At 40.3% G+C, this 27,709-nt stretch overlaps 1 protein-coding gene across 4 annotated transcripts; it reads left to right on the forward strand.

Annotated features, from left to right (window-relative positions):
• The first annotated feature begins 665 nt into the window (after positions 1-665).
• Positions 666-15,404, forward strand: LOC141767427 (phosphatidylinositol 3-kinase regulatory subunit gamma-like). Of its 4 annotated transcripts, none has more exons than XM_074634717.1 (12): positions 666-1,788; positions 4,557-5,306; positions 9,091-9,231; positions 9,655-9,760; positions 9,868-9,966; positions 12,409-12,589; positions 12,916-13,038; positions 13,198-13,340; positions 13,528-13,704; positions 13,951-14,022; positions 14,583-14,744; positions 15,012-15,404. In XM_074634717.1, the coding sequence occupies exons 2-12, from the start codon at positions 5,036-5,038 to the stop codon at positions 15,199-15,201; spliced, it is 1,665 nt and encodes a 554-aa protein (XP_074490818.1). In that variant the 5' UTR covers positions 666-1,788; positions 4,557-5,035; the 3' UTR covers positions 15,202-15,404. The 4 variants fall into 4 exon arrangements, with proteins under 4 accessions (XP_074490818.1, XP_074490819.1, XP_074490817.1 ...); XM_074634716.1 differs by having other exon boundaries at positions 671-1,792; positions 12,913-13,038; XM_074634715.1 differs by having other exon boundaries at positions 671-1,788; positions 12,913-13,038.
• The last annotated feature ends 12,305 nt before the right edge of the window (positions 15,405-27,709 follow it).

Raw genomic sequence — 27,709 nt, forward strand, 5'->3', positions numbered from 1 at the left:
GTTTGCAAAAGAAATTCAAGTTTGTCAACATGTTTTTAAAAAATGCACACACAGATAATAAGCAGTACAGCTGTCCTCAACCAAAGACATTCCTAGTGGACTAACATGATTTTGCAGATTAATCATTAGTTGATTTAATCGACAGATCTGTAAAACTTTCTCCACAAAGAATCACACAAAAGCAGCACTTTAAATCTGGTGTTTACCAGATATGTTCATAAGCTTCTCGGAAATAAGTCATTCAGCGAGAAAAAAGTATAAAAAATGACTAATGGACTACAGAAATCTTAGTTGACTAAGACCAAAATGACGGATTAGTCGACTAATCATCTAAGAGGACGCAGCCCTAATTAGCAGATAAATACATGATGATGAATGGGTTGAAAATGCACAGCTAGAACCGATGGTCTCAAAGTAAAGACGTAGAAATACATGTAATTAATTTATCTGAAGAATACTGACAGTATAAGACAGATTAATAACAAAGATGATAATGTATGACAGACTATTATTCATAAAATATATAACAAATGCAGGGTATAGTGTAAAACACCAGCAGAGGAATTATAGGCAGCGTGCTTTTTCTTTGCTCATTTGTTTAATTTTGAATGCATGGACCTAATTTATTACAGCAGAACCTGTAAGTATAAGATCACTAGAAATAGAGCAACATTTCACCTAAATAACAAAAGATATTTCACAAACTGTAGGTTCAACAAATTTGCCTGGTGCACCAAAATACAGTGCAATCACAACCTGTATCTGTATTTCATAAAATCAACAGAAGACGAATGCGTTTCCTCGCTCTCTGTCCGTCTGTGACTGTACTGACTGGGGTATCATGGAGGGAGTTGAGGTGGTGGTGGGGGGGTTGTGTCTGCTGTTTTGTCTACGGTGCCGTAACATCTTTTTTAACCAGTTACTTCCACACCACTTCTTTCATTATGCTGATCTGTGAAGTGGAACGTAACGCTGGCTGAGTTGAGAGGTCAGGGGCTCCCGCTGCCTAGATACATACAGTCTAATATTAGAACATTTCCTTGATTTGTTAGCAGCATCTCTGCTGACTCCTGAGCACATGGCAACAGCCCGGCCAATAGGATTTCAGGAGACCACTAAGCCTCTCGCTCTGTATAGCAACAGTGGCGTCCTTCCCTTATTTATTTATATAGGAGTTTTTTTTCCCACCGACTCATTCTCATGCTTCTGTCCCCCCACTGTGCATCCACACTGTGCTCTCAAACTGTGAGAAAGAGTTACGGTGCGAAGAGTAGAGCTGCTTTTTACTTTTGCCTTTCCTTTCTCTGCACAAGCTCTAAAACCTACATCATTTTTATAGATTTTTTTTCCATACTTGTATATATTTTTATAGTGTTTTTATACTATACACAGATCAGTGGAGTTTTTTTTTTATGCTTTGCATGTAAAAGTAAAAACAAAGTGGGAAATGTCTTGGAAAAAGCTTGATTTTCATGAAGACATGACGTGTATCGGTGAAGAGGAGAGGAAATACCCAGAGGAATGGCATACTGGGAAAATGTGTCACTCAGAGGGGACGGACAACAACCAAGTGGAGAGGACCTTTAAAAGATGGAGGACACAGGCGGAGAGGCAGTACGGGATGGGAGGAGTGGGGGGGTGGAGGGACATTGGATGGCGTGAGGACCGAGGCCGGTGGTTGGTTTGATCTGAGCCACGTGTGCGTCCAGCCACGTCTCTTCGCCGCTTCATGGATGTCGATGAGACGTCGGCTTCCCCTGCCGCCCGGTCCCTTCTGTCTTGGCCCAGGTAGGTGCGTACTGTCCCATCCTGCCGCGTTTCCTGATGATGTTTCATTTTGTTGTTGGCTGTTCAGATGTTATCTACACCAGAAGTTGCCATTTTGAAAGTTCCGTGCATGTTCAGCCTTCGTATCTCTTCGTCATGCCAAGCTTAGGTACGGGACGATGGAAAGCTTGAAGGCGTTGGGGGGAATATGGCGTACATCGGCCGTCCCGCTTTTGGGGATGCAACACTGATCGATAACAGACTACGAACGAATATTTAACAAAAACACTTTCAGAGGACAGTCGTCAGCCAAATAAATACATCCGTCATTTTCAGCTGGATGGTGGATTGACGATGTAAATTGCCTGACACTCTGAAAGTATGGGACATTTTCAGCGTTAAAATGCAACATATGTAAAGAGATTTTCATAATTCCAACTTTGCTTGTCATTATTGATTTTCTTTATGGATCCAACAATAATGCATGAGCCGAGCAAACACCGTTTACTTTGCTGTGATTGGGTCATCTTTAAAACACAACCTAGTTTGGGACAGCACGTTTTTATGACTTGCAAACAAAAATAGCAATGTTGATATTGATACCGAAAAAGCTTATTACTGAATTAAGTCAGTACTGTGTCGTCCCAGATGGATGCGTACTAGAAGTTTTTTTGCTTTTTTTTAAAGAAAGTATTAAAACATGAGAAAATTGGCTTATGTGATAAAGCTCACGGGAATTCGTCGAAATCGTGTTTAGTATCTTGCATCGTCTCAACAGGAACTGGACACGATGTCCCGTGAACATCGAGCCATGAAGACTTAATGGCTGCGCACCATTGGACTTATTTTGATGCCGACGCCATTTCCAACGCTTTGATTTTTGATCCGCAAGGTTTCATCGCTCAGTAAATTTAGATACCACCATATATTTCTTTTATAGAAACAGACCTCATTCTAAGTCATCGGTCTATTAACAACACCAATACAGATGAAGTAAATTCAAGCTGTTTCGTAATCAGTATTTTTAAAGCTTTTTCGATACGTCTGATACCTACCAATCGATGCTCAGAAGCATTAGTTGTCCAGATTTAGTAAATGAGAAAAAAGATTTAGTAAAAGTTAAACGTAGTTACTGTGTTTTTTTCAGTTGCGGTTTAAAGTTACAGCAACTATGACCTCTTGTTTTTTTGTTTAAACCGTATCTATCGTGATGGGATCAGATCAATCATGTTTAAAAAAGAAAAATACAAAATCAGATCTTTCATTAAAATAAAGTTATGGCCATTTTCCTCTTGTAGCGCAGTTGATATGATCATTGTAAAGGGTATAGGAGGATCATAAACCGCTGACTAATCCCAGATGCTTGGGATAGGAAGAGGATTTAACCGCAGTCCCCCTGAATTCTTTACCATGTAATGGGCTTCATGATATAACACTGTGCAGTCCTTTTATAAAAAAAACGTTTACGCAGACTTCCCAAAAATCTAAATCCCATGAAATCCCAAAAGTCAATATCCCATACTCTCTTGGACATTATGTGCAGAGACCTTTTTTTCCTTTTTAATTTCAAGGGCGACAGATGACGAGTAAAAATGTATATGTTTGGGGAATGATATACTTGAGGTGTCTATTTCTGTAAAGGAAGAAATCCTTGTGTTATTAATGTTACAAGTTTATTCTCAGGATGTTAAATGTTGATCCCGGGACAAACACGGTCCAGTGCTGAAGCAACCATCGTAACATATAATCTGCTTAAATATGTTTCCAGTTATTGTGTTAGAGCAGATCTTTACTGTTGCACAGATATCTAATTATTACCTCTTACATTTTTCTTTATACTTCCTGAGACTTGTAGTAACGCAGCCTTTTCTGACAGATGACTGATTTTTATTTCATATTGGGAATTCCTCACAAGTTGTACCAAAAAGTAAAAAAACACATTCCCTACTACTCAGAGTCTGGATTGTGATTGATACGACCAGCCTCTGCATACAGCTTGATCTGCAAATAACCTGCTCCTCTTCATCACAGTGAGCATTAAGAGTGGGTGATATAGTCTTCAAACTAGGGCTGTCAATTGATTAAATATTAAATCACAATTAATCACAGGATTGTCCATAGTTAATCACAATTAATCAAACATTAAGCAAACAAAATTTTATCTGTTCAAAATGTACTTAAATGCAGATTTTTCAAGTATTTAATACTCTTATCATGGGAGTGGACAAATATGCTGCTTTATGCAAATGTTTGTATATATTTATTACTGGAAATCAATTAACAACACAAAATAATGACAAATATTGTCCAGAAACCCTCACAGGTACTGCATTTAGCATAAAACAATATGCTCAAATCATAACATAATAACATTTTGATTAATTGTGCAGCACTATTACATACGTTTTGTAATAATCTCTGACAAATGTATGGCTCACAATAATGGTTGTAACACCTATCAGACAACTATGGTGTTGAACATTTCAGTGCATAAACCTGTCAGTAACAGCAATGATAGACTTAATCTAAACCTGTTTTGCAGGAAGCCCCTATAAGTTCTCAGAATGATAATGTCAGAGGTTCAATTTCACAGATACTGAGCATCAACACACTGGACAGCAAGTGTGAAACATGAAGCGGAAATAAATAACGGTTAAACAGTGAAAGGGGTGAAACAGTGCAGATTATTATACACCATTATTTGGCCAGATGTTTGCGTGCAAAAGGATTATTTTCCTAATTTACACTACTGATTCTCAAACTATATATTTGTGCATTTTTTGTTTTAGGTTTTCTGATATGAGATGATGCGCGAGTCCTTGAGGAAGATATCACACAGCCGTGCTTCACTCTCCAGTGGGTTTACAGCTCAATAACTAGTGTCAAGGCGCCTATGAAGCAGGCAGTCAGCTGTACAGTAACAAACTGTGGTTGTTCTGGGTAGCTCCCAGCTATGAATCCCTTTAAGCGAATGACTGTGAAGCAGAACAGAGAAAACTCCCACTGAGTACATTAAAGTGAAAACGCAGGATCTACTGGCAATGTCATCGCTGTGCTCTGAGATGAGGTCAAACCGGGGGTTCAGGTTGAGAAACATGCTCTACCTCCACAACACAGGGCAGCCTTGAAGTCCGCACCGTCGCTCTCTCTATCCTCAGCCATGAGTGTAACCGTAAGCTGATAGTATGTGATCAACAGCACCGTGGCACCTAACATCCTGCTGCTTCCCCACCTCAATAAAACCTAGCTGGACTATTCAGTCTGTGTTATGAAAATGGCAGAAGAGGGTTTCCACCTCAGAGCTCTCGACTACGCAGAGGACGACGAGCTCCAGCCAGCTGACTTCCCGACGTCATCGCTAGCATCCCTCCATCTCAGGGACGAGGCTGTGGTCATCGACGAGAGCACCAACCATATGGGGGATAATCCTGAGCTTCATTCTGTATTTTCTGTGATGACGTCATCACCGCTTAACCAATCACGACAGCAGACAGACATATCCATGGCTACTAGGCCTGAGCCTTCACCAGCAGTTCAAGGTAAGATCTGGTGATATACTGAGCATGTTTAAGCAGCAATACTGCTTTCATTTTGTGATGCAACAATTATAGTAAACAGATGAGAAAATGATGCAGAAGCAATCTCATAACAAAGATGTTGACTTTGCTAAAGTGTCTTTTCATCATGATTTCAAAATCAAACCTCTGCTGCATTTAAAGAGCCGTTAGAAAGTCTTAAGACATCCCTGTCTGAAAGGACTAAGTCAATGTATTTGATGTCAGTTTGTGTCATCCGTGTTGATATGCGTAACTGTTACTCTGTAACATTTACAGTAATTATATTGCTATCTTAACCTCGATGATAGATGGTTATCATACATTTACAACAGAGTAACGAAGTGAAGTTATTTCAGCTATTTATGGCTCAGGGAGTAAAAGACATATTCACTTTTTTGGCAGTTTGAACCATTAAAAGGTCTGGATGGGCACGAAACATAAATGAGTGTGTGTGAACATAATGTGGTTTAAATAATGTCCAGGTACAAGACTGCGTACATACAGACTAGAGGAGAAAGTCAACATTCAAGAAGCATTGCAGTTTGCAGAACCCAGTTAGTACATTCAGATTGAATAAGTTTACTTTGTGATTTTGTTTTTGTTTTGAATAAATAAAACAAATATGAGGCAATATTTCCTTACATTCTTCTTGAGTGTAAAGATAAAGATTTCTGGATTTGCCATAGGTCTGACTGGCATCGTTGCTATTTGAATAGTCTCAGAGGCTCCAGATTTCATAGTCAAAACATTCATAACTTATGGCTATAACATAACCCTACAATAGACTATTGTTAAATTATCTGGGGGACGTCCATGCTACCGCTAACCATTGTTTTCACGATCGATAAATTACTTACTATATTACATTTCTCAAAGTCCAAGGTGACAGCTTCATATTGACCAACAGTCCACGACCCAAATATATTCAGTTTACTACGACAAAAAAGAAGCAGCAAATTCTTACAATTAAGAAGCTAGAACTAGGGAATGTTTGGCATTTTTGCATGAACAATTACTAATTAATAAATTATCTAAATAGTTGGCAATTCATTTTATTGATCAATTAATCGACTGCTTTTCGCCTTAGAGCAATGGTTCTCAATTTTCAAGTCGCAACCTCCAGAGTAATCAGGCTGGTGTTTGCGACCCCACCCTCCTCCACCTCCATCACAACACCCTGATGCAAACACATCAAACATATTGATCGCTCATAAACTGTCATCATATCAAATCCCTACAGAAGCGCTGGATGCTGGTAAGTGGTTTAATGCATTTTGGTGTCTAAACATTTGGGCATATGATTACCGTAAGCCCCACAGATAAGCAAGAGGGCTGTGAAATGAGAATTGCCATGTTAGGGGGTATTTGTGTAGGTTTGCTGCTGTCCATAGTACTGAAACAGAGCAGATGAGATCAATAGACAGAGAGATAGACAGAACACATCGTGGTTTCTTAGCACGCTTGCTTTTCGTCGTGAACTTTCATCCCATCATTTAATTTCCCCTCATTGTAGCAATCCACAGACTAGGGCTGACCCGAATGCTTCGAAGCTTTGACTCTTGCCATGGTAATTGACCTCAAAATCAGTATTCGAATGCCATGTTGTTTATATCTATATATATCTATATACAGTATATCTCTATATATACAGTATCTGTTCTAATAAAGTATAAATCAAATAATTCAACATTAATTATTATGAATTATTCTCAGATGGATATCGCCGTTTATTGTGTGTAGAGGTGCGTGTGTTTACAGTAGTGCGTCAGTGGCACTGCCCCAGGCACTGAAACGGGGGAGATGCAGACAGAAGAACATGACAGCCTGCTGCGCTGCGCCACGAAGCTTTGAATACCTTCAAATATTTCTCACCGAATTTTTCTCACCAAAAAAAATGGTATTCGGGACAGCCCTACCACAGACAGAAGGAAAATGACGAAGGAAGTGAAGGGACAGTCAACGAGAGAAAGAGAGAGAGAGAAAGAGAGAGACAGAGAGAGAGACAGAGAGACAGAGAGACAGAGAGAGAGACAGAGAGAGAGACAGAGAGAGAGAGATGCAAACCGGCGTAAACAGCTTTTTCTACTCGCCTCCCCCTGCTAATTTTGAGAGATTATTGTGAATGCTATTGTAAATAAATAATATTTTTTTTGTGATGACAGTTTAGTTTAGTTTGAACAGCTAGCACCAAGGCATTGTCCGATGTGCTACGTGACTTTTTATCTCCTCCTGACCCGCCGGAAGTCCCCTGCCGATACCGACTCACATAGGTGGATCGGATATCGTGACAACGGGGCCGATCTAGTCAATTAAATTTTACGTTTATATACTACATACAGTACATTATATAATGGAATTTTAATTCCTGTTAAGTTTTTGAATTCCTGTTCATTTTGAAGATTTTTTGCCCCAAGTTGCAGGTGTACGATTTATTTTAATAATAAATAACAATACGCTCAATTTATATCTATGTATTTATTTGTTACATTTTGTTTTAAAATCCTAGAAAAACAATGTTTAAGTCAAGCCTAATGTTGCCTTACACATAAAAGAATGATCACAGTCACTTCCACACAGTGAGACATACAGCTTATTAATTAAACACTGGTATTGGATCGGTACTCGGTATCGGCCGCTACGCAAAGCCCAGATATTGTTATCGGAACTGAAAAACTAAGATCGATCCATCCCTATCACAAATACACTCAATAAAATCTATTCTGATGCTAATGATATCACTGATTCAGGCGATATAGTGTAAAAACATCCCCCCAGTCTATTTTATTTTTAATGTTATTTTATTTTTTTCTCCACAACCATCTGGTAACCCCCAGAAATGATCTTGCGACCCCCAGAAATGGTTGAGAAGCACTGCTCTAGAGAGCAAGCATTCAAGAATCTCCAAGAGAAATGTCAGCAGCTGGGATCACATAGTTCCAAAGGCTTAGGGAGTTTCACCAAGTTTCAAGATTTATTAGATGCAGAGCTTTTCTTAGGTTTTTATACCAGGCAAGTTTTAACAGCGCTTCACTGTTTGTAGGCTCTGGGTTAATGAGTTTACGCCCTTTCTAATTTTACAACAGCATACGTATGATTCCTCTAACACACGGCTCGGTCTGCAGCAGCGATTCAATGCATCTCCAGACATGCCATCACAAGTGCTGACGGGATGATTTACATCAACAGCTAACAGCATGCCTCTCACTACACACATGTATCAGCTCAGCGCATCTGTTGCATAGCCACAAACTAGTAAACACAAACAATTCACACATAAATGCAATGCTTTCAGGAAACAGGTTCTCACCTTCCCCTGCTTTCCTAATGCCACATTAACACACACGGGGACAATAAACACAAACAGGCACAGTGGCACATCATCAGCTCCCGTCCTTCAGGCCCACATGGCATCTCACTGCAGACAGCTGTTGTTTGTTAGGCGAGGCGAGGCGAGGCAGAGCGAGGCGAGGCAAAGCCAAGGCGAGGTCGAGCGCTAAGCAGCACAGAGTCTGGCTGAGTGTGCCTGAGTGTTGAGGAGTGCCCGTTCTGGTATTTTAGGCAGTCAGACAGTGTCACCTGTCAGCAGACTAGTCTGGACAGACTCTCCCACATGGTGCAAGACCAAGCAACACAACGATATCTCCCTCTGGAGTCCTTGTCAGTGGGCCAGCAGTGTGTGCTGAACAGCCACAAAGTACAGATAGCCACCAGCCTCAAGTGGCATCAGGAGGAGTAACGCTGAGTCGTTGTGCGGTTGATGTTGCAGAGTTCTCGGAGCCTGAGATGGGCCAAAGTGACAGCGAGGCTCAGTCTCGCACCCAGACAGCGTTCCTGCAGGACCTTTCCTCCCCTGTTGATCATGACGATGTTTTTCCTGCACTAAGAACCGACATCGTCAAGGAAGGAGGTACTCTCCAGCATCTCTTTGTTAGAAGTGTAACAGATCTTTCGTAGCAGATTTGATCACGTTTGTTCCAAAATAAGCGGAAATATACAACATAGCACAAACTGTGTCTTGTTTTGTTGTTTGGTAATTTTTTGTAAATCAGAACAAACATAACCTGTTGATCGATAAGATGTTTATATAATGAGTGAAAAAGGATAAAAGGATGGATTATCTAACCCTAACCCTCTGATGGATTATCTTTTATGGATGTAGTTTTTTTATACTTAGTCTTTGAAACAAAAATGAGCCCTGACGTCTCCAACAATCCAGACCTACAAATAAAAAAACAATGTTTAACCTGCTATTGATAATAAAAAAAAAAACACAATTTGTGTCTTTGCTATTCTGTATTTGTAATCAAACATTTATTTCCTTTGTGGTCAGAACCTCAACCCAAGAACAACATAACCAAAGCGATGGCAGCATGTGAGTCCAGCTCTGATGACAACCATCTGTCTGATGCAGAGTGGTACTGGGGAAATACCACCAGGTATAATTGAGTATTTTAATATGGCGTGTTGATATTGTGATGCATTTGTTTTCCTAAAACTCCGACATGTACAGTTTGAAACCTTAATGTCCTTTGTGATTGTCCAGAGAGGAAGTAAATGAGATGATGAGAAACACTCCTGATGGCACGTTCCTGGTCCGGGATGCTTCCAGTAAGGTTACGGGGGAATACACTCTCACTCTAAGGTAACTTCTGCTTCTCCTACTACTTCTAATGTATTGCAAGCACATGCACAAATCTCATTTTCCCAGCTGGTTAAAGGCTCCACATGTCTAATGAAGTGTTTGAGCTGCTAATAATATAATAAATATCATCTCCTGAGAATATTCGCTTCAAATCAAAAACATGTTGTCAGAGGTCAGCTAATATTTCCTGGTTTCAAAGTCTAACTTTAGTTGTCTGGTTCTGAAGCCTAAATTTAGTTTTACTGGTTTTATAATGTAACTTTATACATTTCCTGGTTTCTGTCTAATTTTAGTTGAATCAGGACAGACTAAGTTTCAGATATCAAGCTTTGTTGATTAGAGTTTGGCGCAGACTCCAGCTGTCAGCAACATAACACCCTTTTTACACGGGATGCGCTCCAGTCGTGTTTTTCCAGTCTCACATCTGTCTGAGGGAACAGACACGCTCCAGCTTTAATCAATGCTGTCTACACCGTCTTTCTTACACGTTACTATTGGCTCCTGCTTTTTATTTCTATGGATTGAGAGATGACACTGTGTTGGTTGGATGTTGGCATCCAGGTAGAGGTCTGAGCTGTGTTTAAGACAATGCATTTACATCAGTGGTTAAGACCAATAAGAAACGCCTCTCATATTTCCATATCTGAAAGTTATCCTTTGCTGATCCCACAAGTATGATGCTGACCGGCTGCTCCGGTCTGCATTAGAGTAAATATATCTTGCACCAGCAACATTTGTGCTGAGATCTGCAGGGCCTACGACATTTCTTGGATCACACACTCTAAACATACCAGGCATGGGAAATTTCCCCATGCCAAAATCTTTCATTTTAATGAATATTTATATATAATACATTGCTCAACACTTAATCATCACAGTATAACACTAAGTCAGTTCAAATTCAGGGATATCAACCTGTCTATTTAGGAAGCACGAGTGATTGTGAATCACTTTCACCTGCTTTGGTGCAAATGAAAGTGACAACAGGTGCGATGGAGAGGCAACAGTAGGACAACCCTCAAAAAGGGAATGGTTTTGCATGTGGTGGCAATTTCTCTCTCCTTATCCTTCCTTACTGATTCTTCTCTAGTTTTGTGTTCTGCTAGTGTCCTCGTCACTACTTGTAGCATGAGGCGGTACCTGTAGCTCAATCAGGTTGCACAGGTAGTCCAGCTCCTCCAGGATGGCACATCCATACGTGCGGTCACAAGAAGGTTTGCTGTGTCTCCCGGCACAGTCTCAAGAGCATGGAGGAGATACCAGGAGACCGGCCGTTACACGAGGAGGGCTGGACAGGGCTGTAGAAGGGCATCAACCCAGCAGCAGGACCTGTATCTGCTTCTTTGTGCGAGGAGGAAGAGGAGGAGCACTGCCAGAGCCCTACAAAATGACCTCCAGCAGGCTACTGGTGTGCATGTTTCTGACCAAACTGTCAGAAACAGACTCCATGCAGGTGGCATGGAGTGTCCTCTAATGGGACCTGTGCTCACAGTCCGAAACCGTGCAGCTCAATTGGCATTCTCCAGAGAACACCAGAATTGGCAGGTCCGCCCCGTTCTCTTCACAGATGAGAGCAGGTTCACACTGAGCACATGTGACAGGTGGAAAGAGTCTGGAGAGGCCGTGGTGAACGTTATGTGCCTGTAACATCATCCAGCATGACTGCTTTTAGCGGTGGGTCAGTGATGGTTTGGGGAGGCATATCCTTGGAGGGTTGCACAGACCTCCATGTCATAGCCAATGGTACCCTGACTGCTGCAGGACAATGCCCGGCCTCATGTGGCCAGAGTGTGTAGGCAGTTTCTGGATGACGAAGGCATTGATGCCATTGACTGGCCCTCACATTCCCCTGACCTAAATCCAATTGAGCACCTATGGGACGTGATGTATCGTGCATCCAACGCCGCCAAGTACCACCACAGACTGTCCAGGAGCTCACTGATGCCCTGATCCAGGTCTGGGAGGAGATCCCCCAGGACACCCTTCCGCTGACTTATCAGGAGCATGCCCAGATGTTGTCGGGAGTGCATTCAGGCACGCGGGGGCCGTACACACTACTGAGTCACACTATGAGTTGGATCAGCCAGTAATGACATTACCCGTCCTTAAGCCGTTTTCTCATATGAACTCTGGAGAACCCTCGCCCGGACCTCGCCACTTCCTTAGGTCGTGAACTTGACTGATGTGTGACAGTGTCGAGCGGTGCAACTCCGCGCTGAAAAGTTGAGACTATTTAAATTTTGTATGAGCATCTAACAACCACAAGAAAAACGCAATGCACTGCGCAAGAGAGGAGCACACGCCAGGCACGCTGTACCATAGGAAAACAATGGTTCTGCTGGCGACGAGTTTCTAGCGATGCATCTCAGTGTGATCGGGGCCTAAGATGTGTATGGGGTGCATTGGCAGCTTTGTGAGACGGTTATGCTTTGACTTTTGCAGGAAAGAAGGCTCCAACAGACTGATAAAGATCTTCCATCAAGGGGGGAAGTACGGCTTTTCTGAACCACTGGCCTTTCCCTCTGTGGTGGAACTGATCCAGTATTACCAGAACAAGTCTCTGGCCCAGTACAACTCTAAACTGGACACACAGCTTCTCTACCCCATAACCAGATACCAGCAGGTGGGTTTATGAGGCCCTCAGCTCTGAATGGGTGCCGTCTTATATTACAATTATATAATTACTAAATATAAAATGCAAGCCTTTTCAGCTTTATTTATTGGAGGTTTATTATTGATGCAATAGTATTTGAAATGATGTCGACCTATATCTGATTTGGCTGTATCAGAGCTAGTAACAGGGATCATGAACACGTTTGACTACATTTTTAGTAAAAGTGGAAATAACATGCTTAAGGTCACATTCCCAAACCTTCTGTAATGTTAGTTTAGATCAGATTTAAAAATGGACCTGGTCCTAAATATCTTTTACATTCTCGTCTGTAGCAGCAGGTTGTGATGGAAGTTGACATTGATGCAGTTGGAGAACAGCTGAGGATATTTCACGATCAATACAGAGAGAAGAGCAAAGAGTATGACCGTCTGTTTGAGACGTTTAACCAGACCTCCCAGGTACAACAACATCCTGATCAATGAGACTTCATTTTACTAAATAAATATGTGGTTTTAATGGTTAAAAGCAATATATTTTAAGTAAATGTTTTACCACGACAGAGCCTGACTGTAAGGCCTTGAATGTAAAAGTAAAGACGTGCTGCCTTTCCTCCCCAGGAGCTGCAAAGCAAACGGACAGCCATCGAGGCTTTCAGTGAAATCATTCGGATCTTTGAGGAGGAGTGTGAAACTCAGGAACGCTACAGCAAAGAATACATCGACATGTTCCTCTCATTAGACAGCAGCACAGAGTCAGACAAGTATGCTTCAAAATACCATTTTATTTTTCTAATTTTGTCACTTTGTGTATTCCGTTTTACTTATTTTCTGCATTTTAAGAAAAAAGTTAAGGGCGAAATGAAACTTAAAGGCCCTGCTGACCATGCAGCAAACTAGCTCTGAATTATTTACTGTAGTTGTTCCTTCTCTTCCTCCTCATCCTCCTAGGATTCAAAACAATTCAGATGAGCTGCAGTCGAGGGTGGAGGAGATCCACAACAGCAAGAAGAAGTTGGAGGAAGAGCTGAGGAGGAAGGCGCTGGCTCACTTGGAGGTCGACAAGAAAATGGACAGCCTGAAGCCCGACCTCGTGCAGCTCAGGAAGATCAGAGATCAATACCTGCTGTAAGTTCAACCCTTCAGCACCTCATGTTCTATATTTGAGTCTGAGTCTGGGGGCAGCAACAGCTAAATGAACGTCTGGATATATTACGTGTTTGTGATAATGACCACACTCTTCTGGACGTCTATCTGGATAAAAAAAAGCTTTCTGTATCATCTTCTGGCATTTTGTCATCTAATATAATGAAACAGAAGAACCGAACGTCGACATATTGCAGCCTGTTTTACTGTGTTTTGTCCGTGTTTCAGCTGGCTCACCCAGCAAGGCACTAGACAGAGCCAGATTAATGATTGGCTGGGTATCAGGAATGAAGAAGAAGAGTGAGTATTGTCATTTATTCTGGTCAACTGAGCTTATAGTTGTTGGGTTTTTTTTGTTTTTTTTTTAATCAAAACAGAAAAGTGTAGCATGTACAAGCATATATTTTGCTATTTCTATTTGTTTTTAGTTAATATAATCTACCACTCACAAGAATCTGAAACATGCTTCTACGTGTGCAGGTCTTGAAACATGCACAGATGCATGCAAACATCTAAAGCATGGCATGTACACAGAATACCAACGGCCTTATACTATTTCAAAATGAAATGGCATAAATGCATTAAAACACAAGCTACATAACTTTTTTCACTAGCTAACCTTGGCAACAGTGTTTATATGCAGCTCACTGTGCCAGATGTATGACTACTTCTTCTGTTGGTACGATGAATTAGCTTAGGGCAAAGAACCCAGGTTCAGTTGTTCACGTTTGTTCGGAGGACATATCATGATATTATATTATTATAAGGGTTAATTATTCAGGTTTTTTTTGGAGAACTGTGTGCTTTAAAAATCTATTTCCTTACTAATCTAACCCTTCCACCTCCCCATCATCTTTTAGCCCGTACACTCTGGCAGAGGATAGCGCCCAGGAGGAGAGGAGCTGGTACGTTGGTGGTATGAGACGTAAGGAGGCAGAGGAGCTGCTGAGGGGGAGGAGGGACGGGACCTTCCTCATCAGAGACAGCCAGACTCAGAGAGGCTCCTTTGCCTGCTCTGTTGTGTGAGTACCATCACATTTTCCCCGCACAAATGTTCCACAGGAGTGTTCAAGCATTCAGAACAACCCACAAAATCAGTTTTTATAAATTTCTGTGCGAATTTTTCAGACAAAAATCCATGCTTGGTGTGAAATGGCTTTTAGGCCGTTAAAAATCACAACATTTGCTCCTCTGTATCCTAATGGATCCTAATCCTTTTAGTGTTGGACCTAGGGATCCAAACAGCCTTCAAAACATCCATATTATGATTCTGTTTTTTTCTCATGCAGTTCGGATGGGGATGTGAAGCACTGTGTGATCTACAGGACATCCACGGGGTACGGCTTCGCTGAGCCCTACAACCTGTACCCATCGCTGAGAGAGCTGGTCCTCCACTATCGACACACATCCCTGATGCAGCACAACCAGCAGCTGAATGTAACCCTGGCCTGGCCCGCTCTCAGCCCGCAGCCCAGCTGAGACACACCAGCACGCCATCCTGATGGCACTTTCCCAAAGCTTCACTGTATTTGTACCACGCCAGCACCATCATGGACACTGTTGCCAGGCTCTAACAGAGTACCGGTTAGTGTCGTCACCATACGAGAATTTCCAGAAACAGTTTCAGTGCTCAGATCTAAAAATCCTACACTGGTAAGATGTCACAGCAAAAAAAACAAAAACATTACTGAACAACAGTCACTCTAATGCTTCACTAAGTTAGCCTATTTGGAACAGATGTTTAACAGCTTTACCACAGTAGTTTTAAGGTCGATTGTCGGCTTTGTTAGTTAAATTCAATGGTTGCATATTGACTGCAGCTCTGTTCTAATCTAGCTCATTTATTTTTTAAAGCTATTATTCGTAATATTAAAAATCCCATTTAGTCGCCATCTGCACATAAAGCTTGGAAAAAAACACAATTGGGATTAAGTACTTAGCTGAATTCAACAATGAATGAAATCTTTGCAGCAGTACCGAGGTAGTACTGAAATATTGCCTTGCTGGCATTAAAGTTAATAATGATGATATCAGGGTAACACCAGATACTATTATCTAGCTTTCAGAATACTGATACTGAACTGCTTTTTAGTAGTAGAACAATCAAAGCTGAGAGATATTATAAAGTATAAAAAAGGATGGTATGTTTCCCTGGTGGAGAGAAATTGATTGGATTTATCCTCTAATCCAGACACTAAATATTTCTGTTTTTGACGACCCGTCTCACTCCCAACTCGTCAAATACCGCCTGGCATTTGAAACCAACGCACGGAGGCATCCCTCAGCGACAGTTTGTGACGAACCAGGCTTTCAACTAACTACAATGTAAACCCACCTGCGGTGTTATTCAATGGTCGGAGCAACTGACGTAGTATTAAGAGCGTGAAAGTCACTCAGGGTGGTTTATGGGTCAAACAAACAAGACTTTCAACCAGGGGACCGCAGTTCGTGTCCCGTGTGAAACTTACAGTAACGTTGGTTTATTTTGTCATGTCAGTCTTTAGTCTCGTGACTCGTCGGTGTAGTCAGTCCCATGAGCCGTTAGTCACATGACCATCATCAGTCACTGACGATACTAACGAGTCACCTGACTAATGACTCACTGATTTATTCTGTCACGTCAGTCTTTAGTCACGTGACTCGTTAGTATCGTCAGTCCCGCGAGTCACGTGTCGCTAGTCACGTGACTCATTTAGCATCGTCAGCCCTACGAGTCACCTGTCGCTAGTCACGTGACTCGTTAGTATCTTCAGTCCCGCGAGTCACGTGTCGCTAGTCACGTGACTCGTTTAGCATCGTCAGCCCTACGAGTCACCTGTCACTAGTCACGTGACTCGTTATTATCGTCAGTCCCTGTCACTAGTCACGTGAGTCGTTAGTCAGTGACGTTAACGTCAACCACGACCGTTTCCTTAACCTAACTAAGTGGTTGTGTTGTCTAAACCTAACTTCCTGTGAAAATGGAAGTTTATTTTGAAAGGACACTATGCATGTAACGAGCGCATATTGACACGCCGTCCCTGGTCCGTTCAAAAGTAACATAAGAGAGGTACCCTGTGCGTCGGTCTCCGATGCCGAGGGGCACTGACCAAACGGCAATATTTGACGAGTTGGGAGAGAGAATGTGTCGTTTTTTAGTTTTCTTTTTCAGAAGGGCAAGCACAGGAAATAATAAATATTTAAGAAGCAAATATTAAGTTTCACACAGTACTGAAGTCATGATCTCTTGATTTGGCCACTCTTGCCTCAAACGTTTGACATATTTTTGTCCAACAATCCAAATCAATGCTCTGCATCAGCCATCATCCATCATCCATCATCCCTCCACAGTGCATATCGTAAATCTATATAATCAGTGCAGTTGCAGTGTTTAAGGTGCTTCTGGGAAACTGAGCTCAGGATGGGACTCTGCACTACCAAGCACATGTGCATTATGGGTAGTGTAGTGTAGAAACTGAGGAGACACTCAAGCACTTTATCCAAAACGAGACAACCAGATAATACACATAAGCACAGAGATGAGAGCTGGAGATTTGTGAGACACTCATTTCACATATTGATGTTGCTGGTTGGAAACTAACACGTTTGTTTTCAGAGATTATAGGAATATATAAGTACAAGTTATTTTCTTACTGTCATCTTCATTCTGCACATTTCCATAATATCTTCAGGACATTATAAATGAATAGGAATTGGTGTATTTATGCTTTATAGCCCCTATGTGGAGAATATTTTTGTCATTATAACAATCAAATTATTAGTAGATAATTATTTTATTTGTAGAAAAATGGGACAATCACACTTAAAGTTGCTTTAGGATAACTCTTTAAAGTAATAATATATGAGCGGGTATTAACTGTGAAGCAGCAGACTTGAGGCATGTGGGAGATATCAATCTGGTTCAGATTAATCTTTGATGAATCAGACAGATGTTTTTACATTTTTCCTATATTTTTTCCGAGGATCTTAGTTGGGAGTTGGTGATCCAGGAGCTTTGATAAGTCTCCGGAGCCTGATGTGGAGTGATAATATACAGGTCTTTTAGATTTTGGGTTCTGGTTGAAAAGTGCCCTTAAGTGTTCCTGTTCCAGCCATCATAACTTCCTTTGTGTTACTCTCAGGAGAGATGTCTTGTCCCCGACACGAGTGTGATGTTGGGTGTAAACAACAATGTTCTGATGAACCGAACACTGAGGTTGTGTCGAGCTGGATACATGGCTACAATAGCACAAATACCTTCAAGGAGAGTATTATTATACAAGATATTTTTGCTTTCCTATAATAGAATCATACTTAAATCATTATATATACTATTTTGTAAAAGTGAGTGTCAAATAGACCTTTTTCACCAAACAGTAGCCACATTGAACCTACATCACACTTGGCATGAGAAGTTGTAGAGAACATGAGCCTATATACCCAGAGTTTAATTAAAAATAAAAGTTTTTAATGCAAAATTATTAAAAAAAACAAAGGCTGATATTTAAATAGTGTTGACAGACGATTGTTAAATTTCAGCCATGACCTGAATTGAAACTAAAGACAGAGGATTTAAAAAGGAGCTGTAAAAAGCTAGTTTTATTTCAACATATAAAGACTTTAAATTATTGCCATGAGGGCTTGAGTTTTGCAGGCTTGTTTTCTAGCTTTGCTGGCTAATTAACGACTAGCTAACAAGGTATGATTCCAGCTGTGGACCAAATATAGTATATTACCATTAGGGCTGTCAATCGATTACAATAATTAATTGCGATTAATCGCATGATTATCCATAGCTAATGGTGATTAAACACAAATTAACCACACATTTTTTAACAGTTCAAAATGTACCTTAAAGGGAGATTTGTCAAGTATTTAATACTCCTATCAACATGGGAGTGGGCAAATATGCTGCTTTATGCAAAAGTGTGTATATATTTATTAATGGAAATCAATTAAAACCCTCACAGGTACTTCATTTAGCATAAGAAAATATGCTCAAATCATAACATGGCAAACTCAAACCCAACAGGCAACAACAGCTGTCAGTGTGTCAGTGTGCTGACTTGACTATGACTTGCCACAAACTGCATGTGATTATCATAAAGTGGGCATGTCTGTAAAGGGGAGACTCGTGGGTACCCATAGAACCCATTTACATTCACATATCTTGAGGTCAGAGGTCAAGGGACTCCTTTGAAAATGGCCATAAAATTGAGCATAAGTTTGGAGCGTTATCTTACCTCCTTCACGACAAGCTAGAATGCATTCCTTATGTTTTCTAGTTTCATATGATACCAGTATCATCACTCTAGCTTTGAGCCTGCTACAACCTCCGCGTTAACTTTGGCAGCCCTAATTACCATCAAATGTGACAAAATTGTGATATTGAATTTCACTTCTTTGATAGATGTTGGTACACAGCAGCAGAACATACCTGAGATGTTTCTTTATTTCTCCTTAAGTGTGACGTATATTCAAAATGGTGAAGGAAAATGACATCTATAATGATAAATAACTCATTTTGAAATGAAAGTTCTTTACATTTCAGTCCTATCCAGGTCCCTGTGGCCCTGGGTAGGTAACAGGGACTCCTTTGATAGTGCACTGTGTGTGGTGCTTACAGTGAATCATTCAAACTATTTTTATAGTCGAAAATATAGTAGTCATGAAATATGGCATTGTTAGTTTGGGTTTCCCATTGATGTAATTTTTCCTATTTAATGGGTTACTTTAAATGCACTTCTCTCTTAGCGGTCGTTAGTCAAACATGCTTGATGCTCGTTGCACAGTTTTGACTGGGAGTTGGAAAAAATGTGTCCAATTCCCACTTTGTGGCAGCGAAAAGGTGTAAATGTTTGATTTTGCATGCCAATGTTGTGAAACAGATTACCTAGGTATTATATGTATTACTAACTAGAATATGGACATAATGACTGGGTACTGTTTTGAAACCGGTTCTGGTACTAGAAGTTCATCACCAGCTATAACAGATATGTTTTGTTACATTACTTTGATGGTTAGCATAGTGTTCTATGTTTTTTTGCTTTGTCTCCATCATTGGTGCTAAGCACTCATTGCTGTAGTTTTCCTTAAATGCACCTCTCCGAGATCACCCGTCAGTCATACAGTATGAGTGATACAGTGATGTCCTCTTTATCAAAGCAAATGGAAAAATCTTTCACATGAATCTGCGATAAAGTGTCGCACAGTCGTAAAATGTCAAGTGCTGCATTGCACAGGTTGTGGACAGAGCGTGCCACAACCACTGGGTGGCGGCAAACTGTGTGTAGTTACTCTTTAAAGCAAAGAAGCACATTTTGAACTTTTGGTCAGTTGTTTATGCTGTTTTGTAAAACCCAGTGCTTATGGACAAGCAGTACTTCACTCCTGTGTAGAAATTATGGCTGCGGTCGAATAGCCAAAACAATGTCATACAAATATGCTTGCTTTATGTAAGTGTATATAGATATATATATACTGTATGTATTATTAGAAATCAAATAACAACACAAAACAATGACAAATATTGTCCAGAAAGCCTCCTTTGCGACAAGCTAGTATGACATGGTTGGTACCAATGGATTTCTTATATTTATAGTTTCATATGATACCAGTATCTTCACTCTAGCTTTAAAACTGAGTCTATTATAACCTCTGAAAGATCGATCGCATTAACGCGTTAAAGAAATTAGTGGCATTAAAACGAATTAACTTTAACGCGTTATTATCGCATTAAGTTTGACAGCCCCGATGACAACACATGAGGATCTGCGTCCCTTGTCGGTCATGTTGATCGTTTGTTTTCGTGAACGGTCGAATGGTGCGTCGCTTTAAATGTTGCTGCCGCAAGGAATTTTTGTGGGACGGCATTATCTCCTTTCCTTTCGTAAAGGATGGTCCAGTGTACCCTATGTTTTAAGGAGATAAGAAAGGAAGCATTGAAGCACCTTCCCTTAGCATTTAGAGATTTCGACCAGCTCCTATCATGGCTGCCACTTATATAATTCAGGGTCATTTCACTCAAGTTAGGAACCTTCCTACGCAAAAAAGACTATTCGACCGCAGCCTAAGACTATGTAACAGTGGAGTAGTCTAAAAGATATACTGTGAAGTTAAGGGACATATGACTCACACCTGTCGTCATCAGGCTCTTACAGGATGTTCATTAAAACACTGTTTTTTTTTTCATCTTATAGTATAGGCTTGTTTTACAGTAAACATGGATGCACCTAAACTATTATTACGTAAGGCATGTTCGGTGCACGTCTGGCATGTGAAACCAAGTCGTAGGCGTCTGTCCCTTGTCATTTGGGATATCTGTCTTTTCTTTATTTTTGCACACTGAATAGATCAGTTGTTATTTTAAGTCCATAACTTGAAATATAAATGTATTTAAGATTGTGAATTGTAAGAAAAGAAACATATCCCGGTTCATTTTGTAGCAGGAATACGGTAAAAAAGTGTACAGCTTATACAGTATGTGCACAAACACACAACAGAGACCACACTACTGCTCTGTGAGGTTTAGATTTAAATCATAGGGTTTGCACACAAGTATCTCATGTGAGGTGGAGATACTATGACTGTCTTCATGTACATCCACCCTGTTACTGAAGCAGGTGGTGGTGCTAAATATGCTGATGAGATTGATATGTTGTAGCACTGATAAAGCACTGATATGAGATATGATCTTTAATGAGCTGACCACTTAGTAGTATTTAGTTCTGTAAAGTCAGACATCGTTTTTTGTAATTCAATGTGCAAAATTTGGTCTTTTCCTGTTGACACTGTCTCTTTTTCGTAACTTAACCGTTTTATCGTGGAAGCAAAAATAAAATAGAGAGATAACAAAAACACATTTCAAAATGATTAATGTTTCGTAGGAGAGTAATTGGTGTCTCATATCATAAAGTGTGTGCTATGATGTACTTTGAGCTGCAATCATTAAACTAGATGTCCAACTAATTCGTCATAGCCTACTGTTACCTAATGCTTTAACAACCATGATACATTTGCTGTTGTGTATTAACCCATTTATGCCCAAAGACTATATTTAGTATGATAAGGAAAAATGCCACAACATATGTTCTGTCTTGAAATTTGGTACGGACCTACTTTGGTTAAGTATCTAACAGTAAAACTTTGACATTTTTAGATCACATGAAAAATCTGACTTTTATTAATAGTCAAAGTCAAGATTTTGTGAAAACACTAACATTGTTTTCCTTTTATTTGTACACTGCATATGTGTGCATATCTTTGATTTTCAACTCGTTATGAATTCATAGATACCAAATACTTGATTGTGCTCCTCGTAGTTTCTGAGATACTGCTTATCATACTATGTCTAATATTTGGGCACATGGGACGACTGTTTTTTCATAAAATATAATGAAATGTATTGCAAAAACAGTAGTCCCATGTGTCCAAATACTAAATATAATAAGAGAAAAACTTCAGCCAAACAGTTTGACCGATTTTTAAAATGTCTTCACATTTGTGCTTAAGAGAACACTTGCACCAAAGAAAATTAAAAATGTCAGTTTTGGGCACAAATGGGTTAATAGAGTTAAACACAGCTATAAAGAATACTGTCATGTTGAGAGAAAAAAAAATTTGACATGCAGATTAAACTTTTACTTTACAAATATGTATCTAAATAGGTACCCAGGTACTAGCTATGTTGGTAAACTGTCAACTTTAACATCGTAAATGTTTATGACTTTATAAAAAGAAAACTAAGTGATTGCTATAGATATTTATTTTTAGACTTCGGTCTTCTTTATGTGACAGTTAACTAGCATGTGCTCCATAAAATCTCCCATCAGGGAGGTTTAAAATCATCTAGATTTCTTCTTCCTGAAAAACTCTTGAAAGTTTGTTGAGATGTTTTGCTAGATACAATGGATATGTAACATGAAAGGTTAAATGAGCCTAACTGGTTTATGGTTTATGGTTAATGGTTAATGTTAGGTTTAATTCCTAGAAGGGGAATGTATTTTTTACACAGTTCCTCTTCTCAAGGAATGAGGTTCATATTGGACGCGATTTACATCATTGCCATCAACAACAAGGCAGGAAGTAGTGTGCCATTTGGGCAGAGAAGCAGAGGGTATCGGTGTGAAAGCTGGAATAGTGGATGGGCATGTATTTGATTTTGATACTGGAGAATAAGGTTTGCACCTCGTCTCAGACCAAAAATGTATACTTGCTTTATTTTTGTACATTTAACCACGACGACAATCTTTCCCCCCAACCTTAATGAAGTAGTTTTACTTGCCTAAGTTTAATCTATTATGGTTATTGTTGGAATAATTAATTAAAAACGGTTTGCACTAAATGTTCAAAAATGTTGGCAGTGAATGCAAGTTTGAGTCTTATGCCGTACTGATCAAGATCAACGTTCTGTGTGGGGAACAGGTTGTTATACATAAAAGGTTGTGTTTAATGAGGTAGGGATGTCACGGTGAGGGAATTTTCCCAGCTGTTAAACTTGTGACAACACCGGTGTTACCGATTACACCGGACATCTTACAAGAAAAGATGGCGCTCAATACATGTAGAGCGCTTACTTGGATCTTTACCGTTGGATGGCTGTGTGTCTGGCCTCGCTGCTCTCTCTCATCCTGTATGTGGGAAGTCTGACACCTGCTACTCTGGGCTGAGTCTCCGTACGGAGCAGACGCTTTCACTTTCAGTTTGTAGCGTCCATCGTCCGACTATGTATTGATAACACGCCACTGATACGTGAAAATTAACTAAATGGTTTTTGTTTCTATAAAAAAAAGCGAAACAATGGTGGAGCCGGTGGGCAAGTAATGTAATCAGAGTGTGCCGGAACACCGTGTAGCACCGGTGACACCGACTACCGCGACAAACCGAGTACAAAGTTATATACAGCTAACGTTCGAAGGTTGCATTCAGTTACATTATGATGTGTTGTGAAAATGAGTATTGGGCGAAGGTAAATTATAACGTTATCATGATGTGTTGAAATGTATTTTTGCAAAAATTAGTACAGTTTTTTTGTTTGTTTTTTACCGTGGTATCGAATTGGGGATCGAGAATCGTGGAATTTCACTGGTATTGGTATCGACCACTAAACTTCTGTTATCGTGACATCCCTAATAGTACGAGGTGCAGGTGGGTTTGGTTTGGTTTGGTACGTGTTTAGGTGCAGTATTGGATTGGAGACAGATAAAGTTTAGTAAGTATAGGAATGGTTCTGTTTGTTAAGGGTTTGGTGTAGTTATGGGTTGAGTTAAGAGGAAGGAGGTTGGTTTGTAACTGATGTTTGATTTCACACAATGCTCTGCTCCGTCAACTCTCTTCCATGCCGTAAACATGGTGGAATCTAGCAGTAACTGTTGTTACACAAATCACAACATTTTAGGAGATATGTTTGTCTTTCATCTCACCCTGAGTTAGATGGGAGGATCATCATAAAATCCAGGGACTTCATATATTTAGACCGGTTTTGTTTCACGTTGGCTGTGCATATGATCAAATACCTCTACTTGTCTCTGTATCACATTCAACATACTACTTGATGTTTCTGTAACTGACTTATTTTCTTTCATTGTGGCTGTATGGACATTTAGCTGCCCTTTGTTAATATTGCTGTGAGAATATACTGTTAGTGTAAATGCTTATTTAATGTAATGATTATGCAATAACATTCAGCTTTTTTGAACTAGCTTGTGTTTCATTTAGGAGTCATATCTGAGGAAAATTGATGGTTTCAAACGTTTTATTTTGTTGGTGTAAAACCTGACTTTACCCACTTCAGAACATCATTGTTCATGTATGCACTTTCAGATCCCCAAATAAATTTGAGATGATGGTTTAATGAATTGTTGTGAGTATTATTTGATAACCTGATGATTTTATGACTTTTCATTAGACGTGGTGTTTGATCAAAACCACAGGCCTGGATTAACAAAGTATAAACTAGTATACATCACAAATACCATTTACATAATAAGCCTAGAGCAAAACACTACACAGACTGAGGACACCATGTCCTGCACGACAGTAACACATACCGTGGATTTACAAGCATCTAGCAGATTTACTGCACATTGATTTACTGTTCTATTAATACTCCAGGCCTCCCTTGCAAAAAAAAGGTTACAAACTCGTTACATAAACTAAAAATAATACAATACAACACAATAGTTTACACCATAAATTGACTGTGTATACTATTAAACAACATAGTTTACACCCTAGATTACATTACTGCACACAGGCCTTATAAGTAAGGGATAATGTACAACAATGACCCGCTCGCCGTAGATTCTCCCGCTTATTACACGGCCACTTACTTAAGAAATCCATAATTTGACATAAAAACGGCCCGCTATAGTCCGACATCAGAACTGCGTCCATAGCAACGGCCTGTTACACATAGCAACGGCCTGTTACACATAGCAACGGCCTGTTAAAAAGAAATACTAGATCGTAGAACGCCGTGATTGACCAATCAGAATCGAGTATTCAACAAAGCTGCGTCATAATGATTTAAAATATCTACTTCAGCACCTTGAACAGCTGCTGCTCGACTCACAGCATTTTAACAACCCTTGCTGTGGTCAAAGAGCAATTATGGGCTACCAACCACTGAGCACCAGAATACAAGAGGTATAACCATGTAAACCGCAGTGTATAAATAGACAAAGAGATAAAAGTGAAAGAGAAATTGTATTCTTAAGTAGCAGGATGTGCAACCTGCAATGGTGGAAGAAGTAGCTTACTCAGATCTTTCACTTAAAGGGATTGTTTGTAAGAATCAGAAATGCTTGTTAACAGCGACACCTGTGGCCGTTAAGTCAACGAAAGTCAGCGTCGGGCTCGCGCTTGTGCTCGCTCTAAGTAGACATGAACGAGCATCGCTCAACACAGTGAGGAGACACACGTCAGCTAAAACCACAATATCACTCTATATTTCAGCTGCTTGGCAGTAATGTTAGCTGACCAGACGGAGGTCTCTCCATGAATCAATGCTGATCCTAGTGATGGCTTTTCCTGCTTCAGCCTCCCGACCGTGGTCGGAGGAAGACACCGGCACCCGGTCGGAGACGATAAAGTAACTCGTGCGGAGCCCCGTCACTTCACAAGACACGGGAAACCTCTTTTGGTCTGGAGGAGCTGCACAGGTTATTTCTGCACAAACTACACTGTACATTCACTAGATACTCTCAGAACTACGAAGTCTTCTGCAGCGTGGAGTGTGCGTGCATGCACGTGAGGTGGAGCGAGCTGAGTGAAGGCAAGCAGGCAGAGGAGCAGAGACTCCGGCCCTGGAGACCAAAGCTACGGTCTCCCTCACGTCCTCCGACCGCGGCCAACACTGTTTTGCAAGACGGGCTTCACTAGATAGAACTTTGCGGTTTTGGTGCATCCATGTAGTTTGTGTTGGAGTCTTATCTGAACAGCATAGCCACACATGCGAGCACGCATGGGACACCAACCCGGGTGATTTATACGTGTAAGAAGTTACAAACAGTCCCTTTAATCATTTTAATTTACAAAGTAACTATTTGGCTCCAACTAAAGTTGTTAGATAAATGTATAGTGGAGTAAAAAGTACAATATTTACCTCTGAAATGTAGTGCAATAGAAGTATAAAGTAGCAGAAAATGGAAATACTCAAGTCAAGTACCTCAAAATTGCACTTAGGAAACAGTACTTGAGTAAATATACTTAGTTACTTTCCACTACTGGCATCCTGTTAGACAAATCTATGCATCATGTACACATAATACAAGCATCACCAAACACAGTAGCAGCACAGAGTCAAGAGGATGAGTCTTACCTCTAGAAGAGACACCTTTTCAACTCAACCTGTGCAGACTGGAAGTCAGCAGGCCAGCCAGACAGTTCAGTTCAGGGTCTGTCACAGAATGCAGTTAAACAAACGTTGGTTATTAGCTGAGATGACTCCGATGTAGTGAAGTAAAGCAGCATTATTCCTAATGGATGGTAGGCTAAACGTTAAATAAGTCATTATTTACATGCAGTTTGGTGTGGAAGTGGCAGAGCAACAGGTCGTTGCTAACTGAACAACTTCCCTGAGTCACACACCTGCTCTGCTATCGTTACCTGTCGTGCTCCTGATCCGGGTCCTTCTCGTGCTCCTCGCACACCTGGTTCACTCTCAATTAACGTCCCCAGTTTGCTCATCAATTTCTCCTTAAAAGATGAAACATGTTCTCAGGGTTTTGAGCTCATATAGTAAGCTAAAAGTATCTACTATTAAAGCTGTAAAAACTTAAGCAGACCATGACTTTATTAACAAAGAAAAAAAGAAGATATCACATGTTAACACTCAATAACTGACTACAGTTCCCAGAAGGCTTTGCGGTTGTAAACACTGTTCTGCTCATATGTGACCACTAGAGGGAGGCAGACCGCCATGATGATACCAGTATGACTACGGTATAGGGAAGAGGTCAGGGGTCATAGGTCAGGGGTCGGCAACCTTTTCTATCAAAAGAGACATTTTAGGCAAAGAAAAAAAAAAAAATCTGTCTGGAGCCACAAAACATTTGATCATTGTGATGAAGGTAACACAGTTTATAGTCTAAGTATATAGTATATAAGTCTAATGCAGTGAGGGCCAAAGAGACAATGTGCGACGGAGTATTAAGGCCACATTGAGGGAAAAAACATCTGAGATTTACAGAATAAAGTCATAATATTACTAGAATAAAGTCATAATATTACGAGGAAAAAGAAAATAACACGTAAAATTACTACTTTATAATATTATGGCTTTATTTGCGAACTCTCATTTTTATTTTTTTCCTCAATGTGGCCCTAATACTCCTTTTATTAAACTGCTTTAATTAACGCTCATTTTGAACAGCCAGATCATATTTAGTATTATTTTCTGCTATTCACTGAGCCAGAAGCTAGAGTTTCCGGGGATCCCTGAAGGCAGCAGCAGTCAATCAACACCTGGCGTTAATCAGCTGATGATGATGATGATGATGGGGCTGAT

The sequence above is a fragment of the Sebastes fasciatus genome, chromosome 5, assembly GCF_043250625.1.
Source record: "Sebastes fasciatus isolate fSebFas1 chromosome 5, fSebFas1.pri, whole genome shotgun sequence".
In the NCBI taxonomy this organism is placed as follows: Eukaryota; Metazoa; Chordata; class Actinopteri; order Perciformes; family Sebastidae; genus Sebastes; species Sebastes fasciatus.

Bases quoted from the DNA above. Each gene is read 5' to 3' on its own strand.
- LOC141767427 (XM_074634716.1), top strand. From the start codon at position 5,036: ATGAAAATGGCAGAAGAGGGTTTCCACCTCAGAGCTCTCGACTACGCA. The intron at 5,307-9,090 runs GTAAGATCTGGT...TTGATGTTGCAG, and splicing joins GCCTTCACCAGCAGTTCAAG to AGTTCTCGGAGCCTGAGATG. The intron at 9,232-9,654 runs GTACTCTCCAGC...CTTTGTGGTCAG, and splicing joins CGACATCGTCAAGGAAGGAG to AACCTCAACCCAAGAACAAC.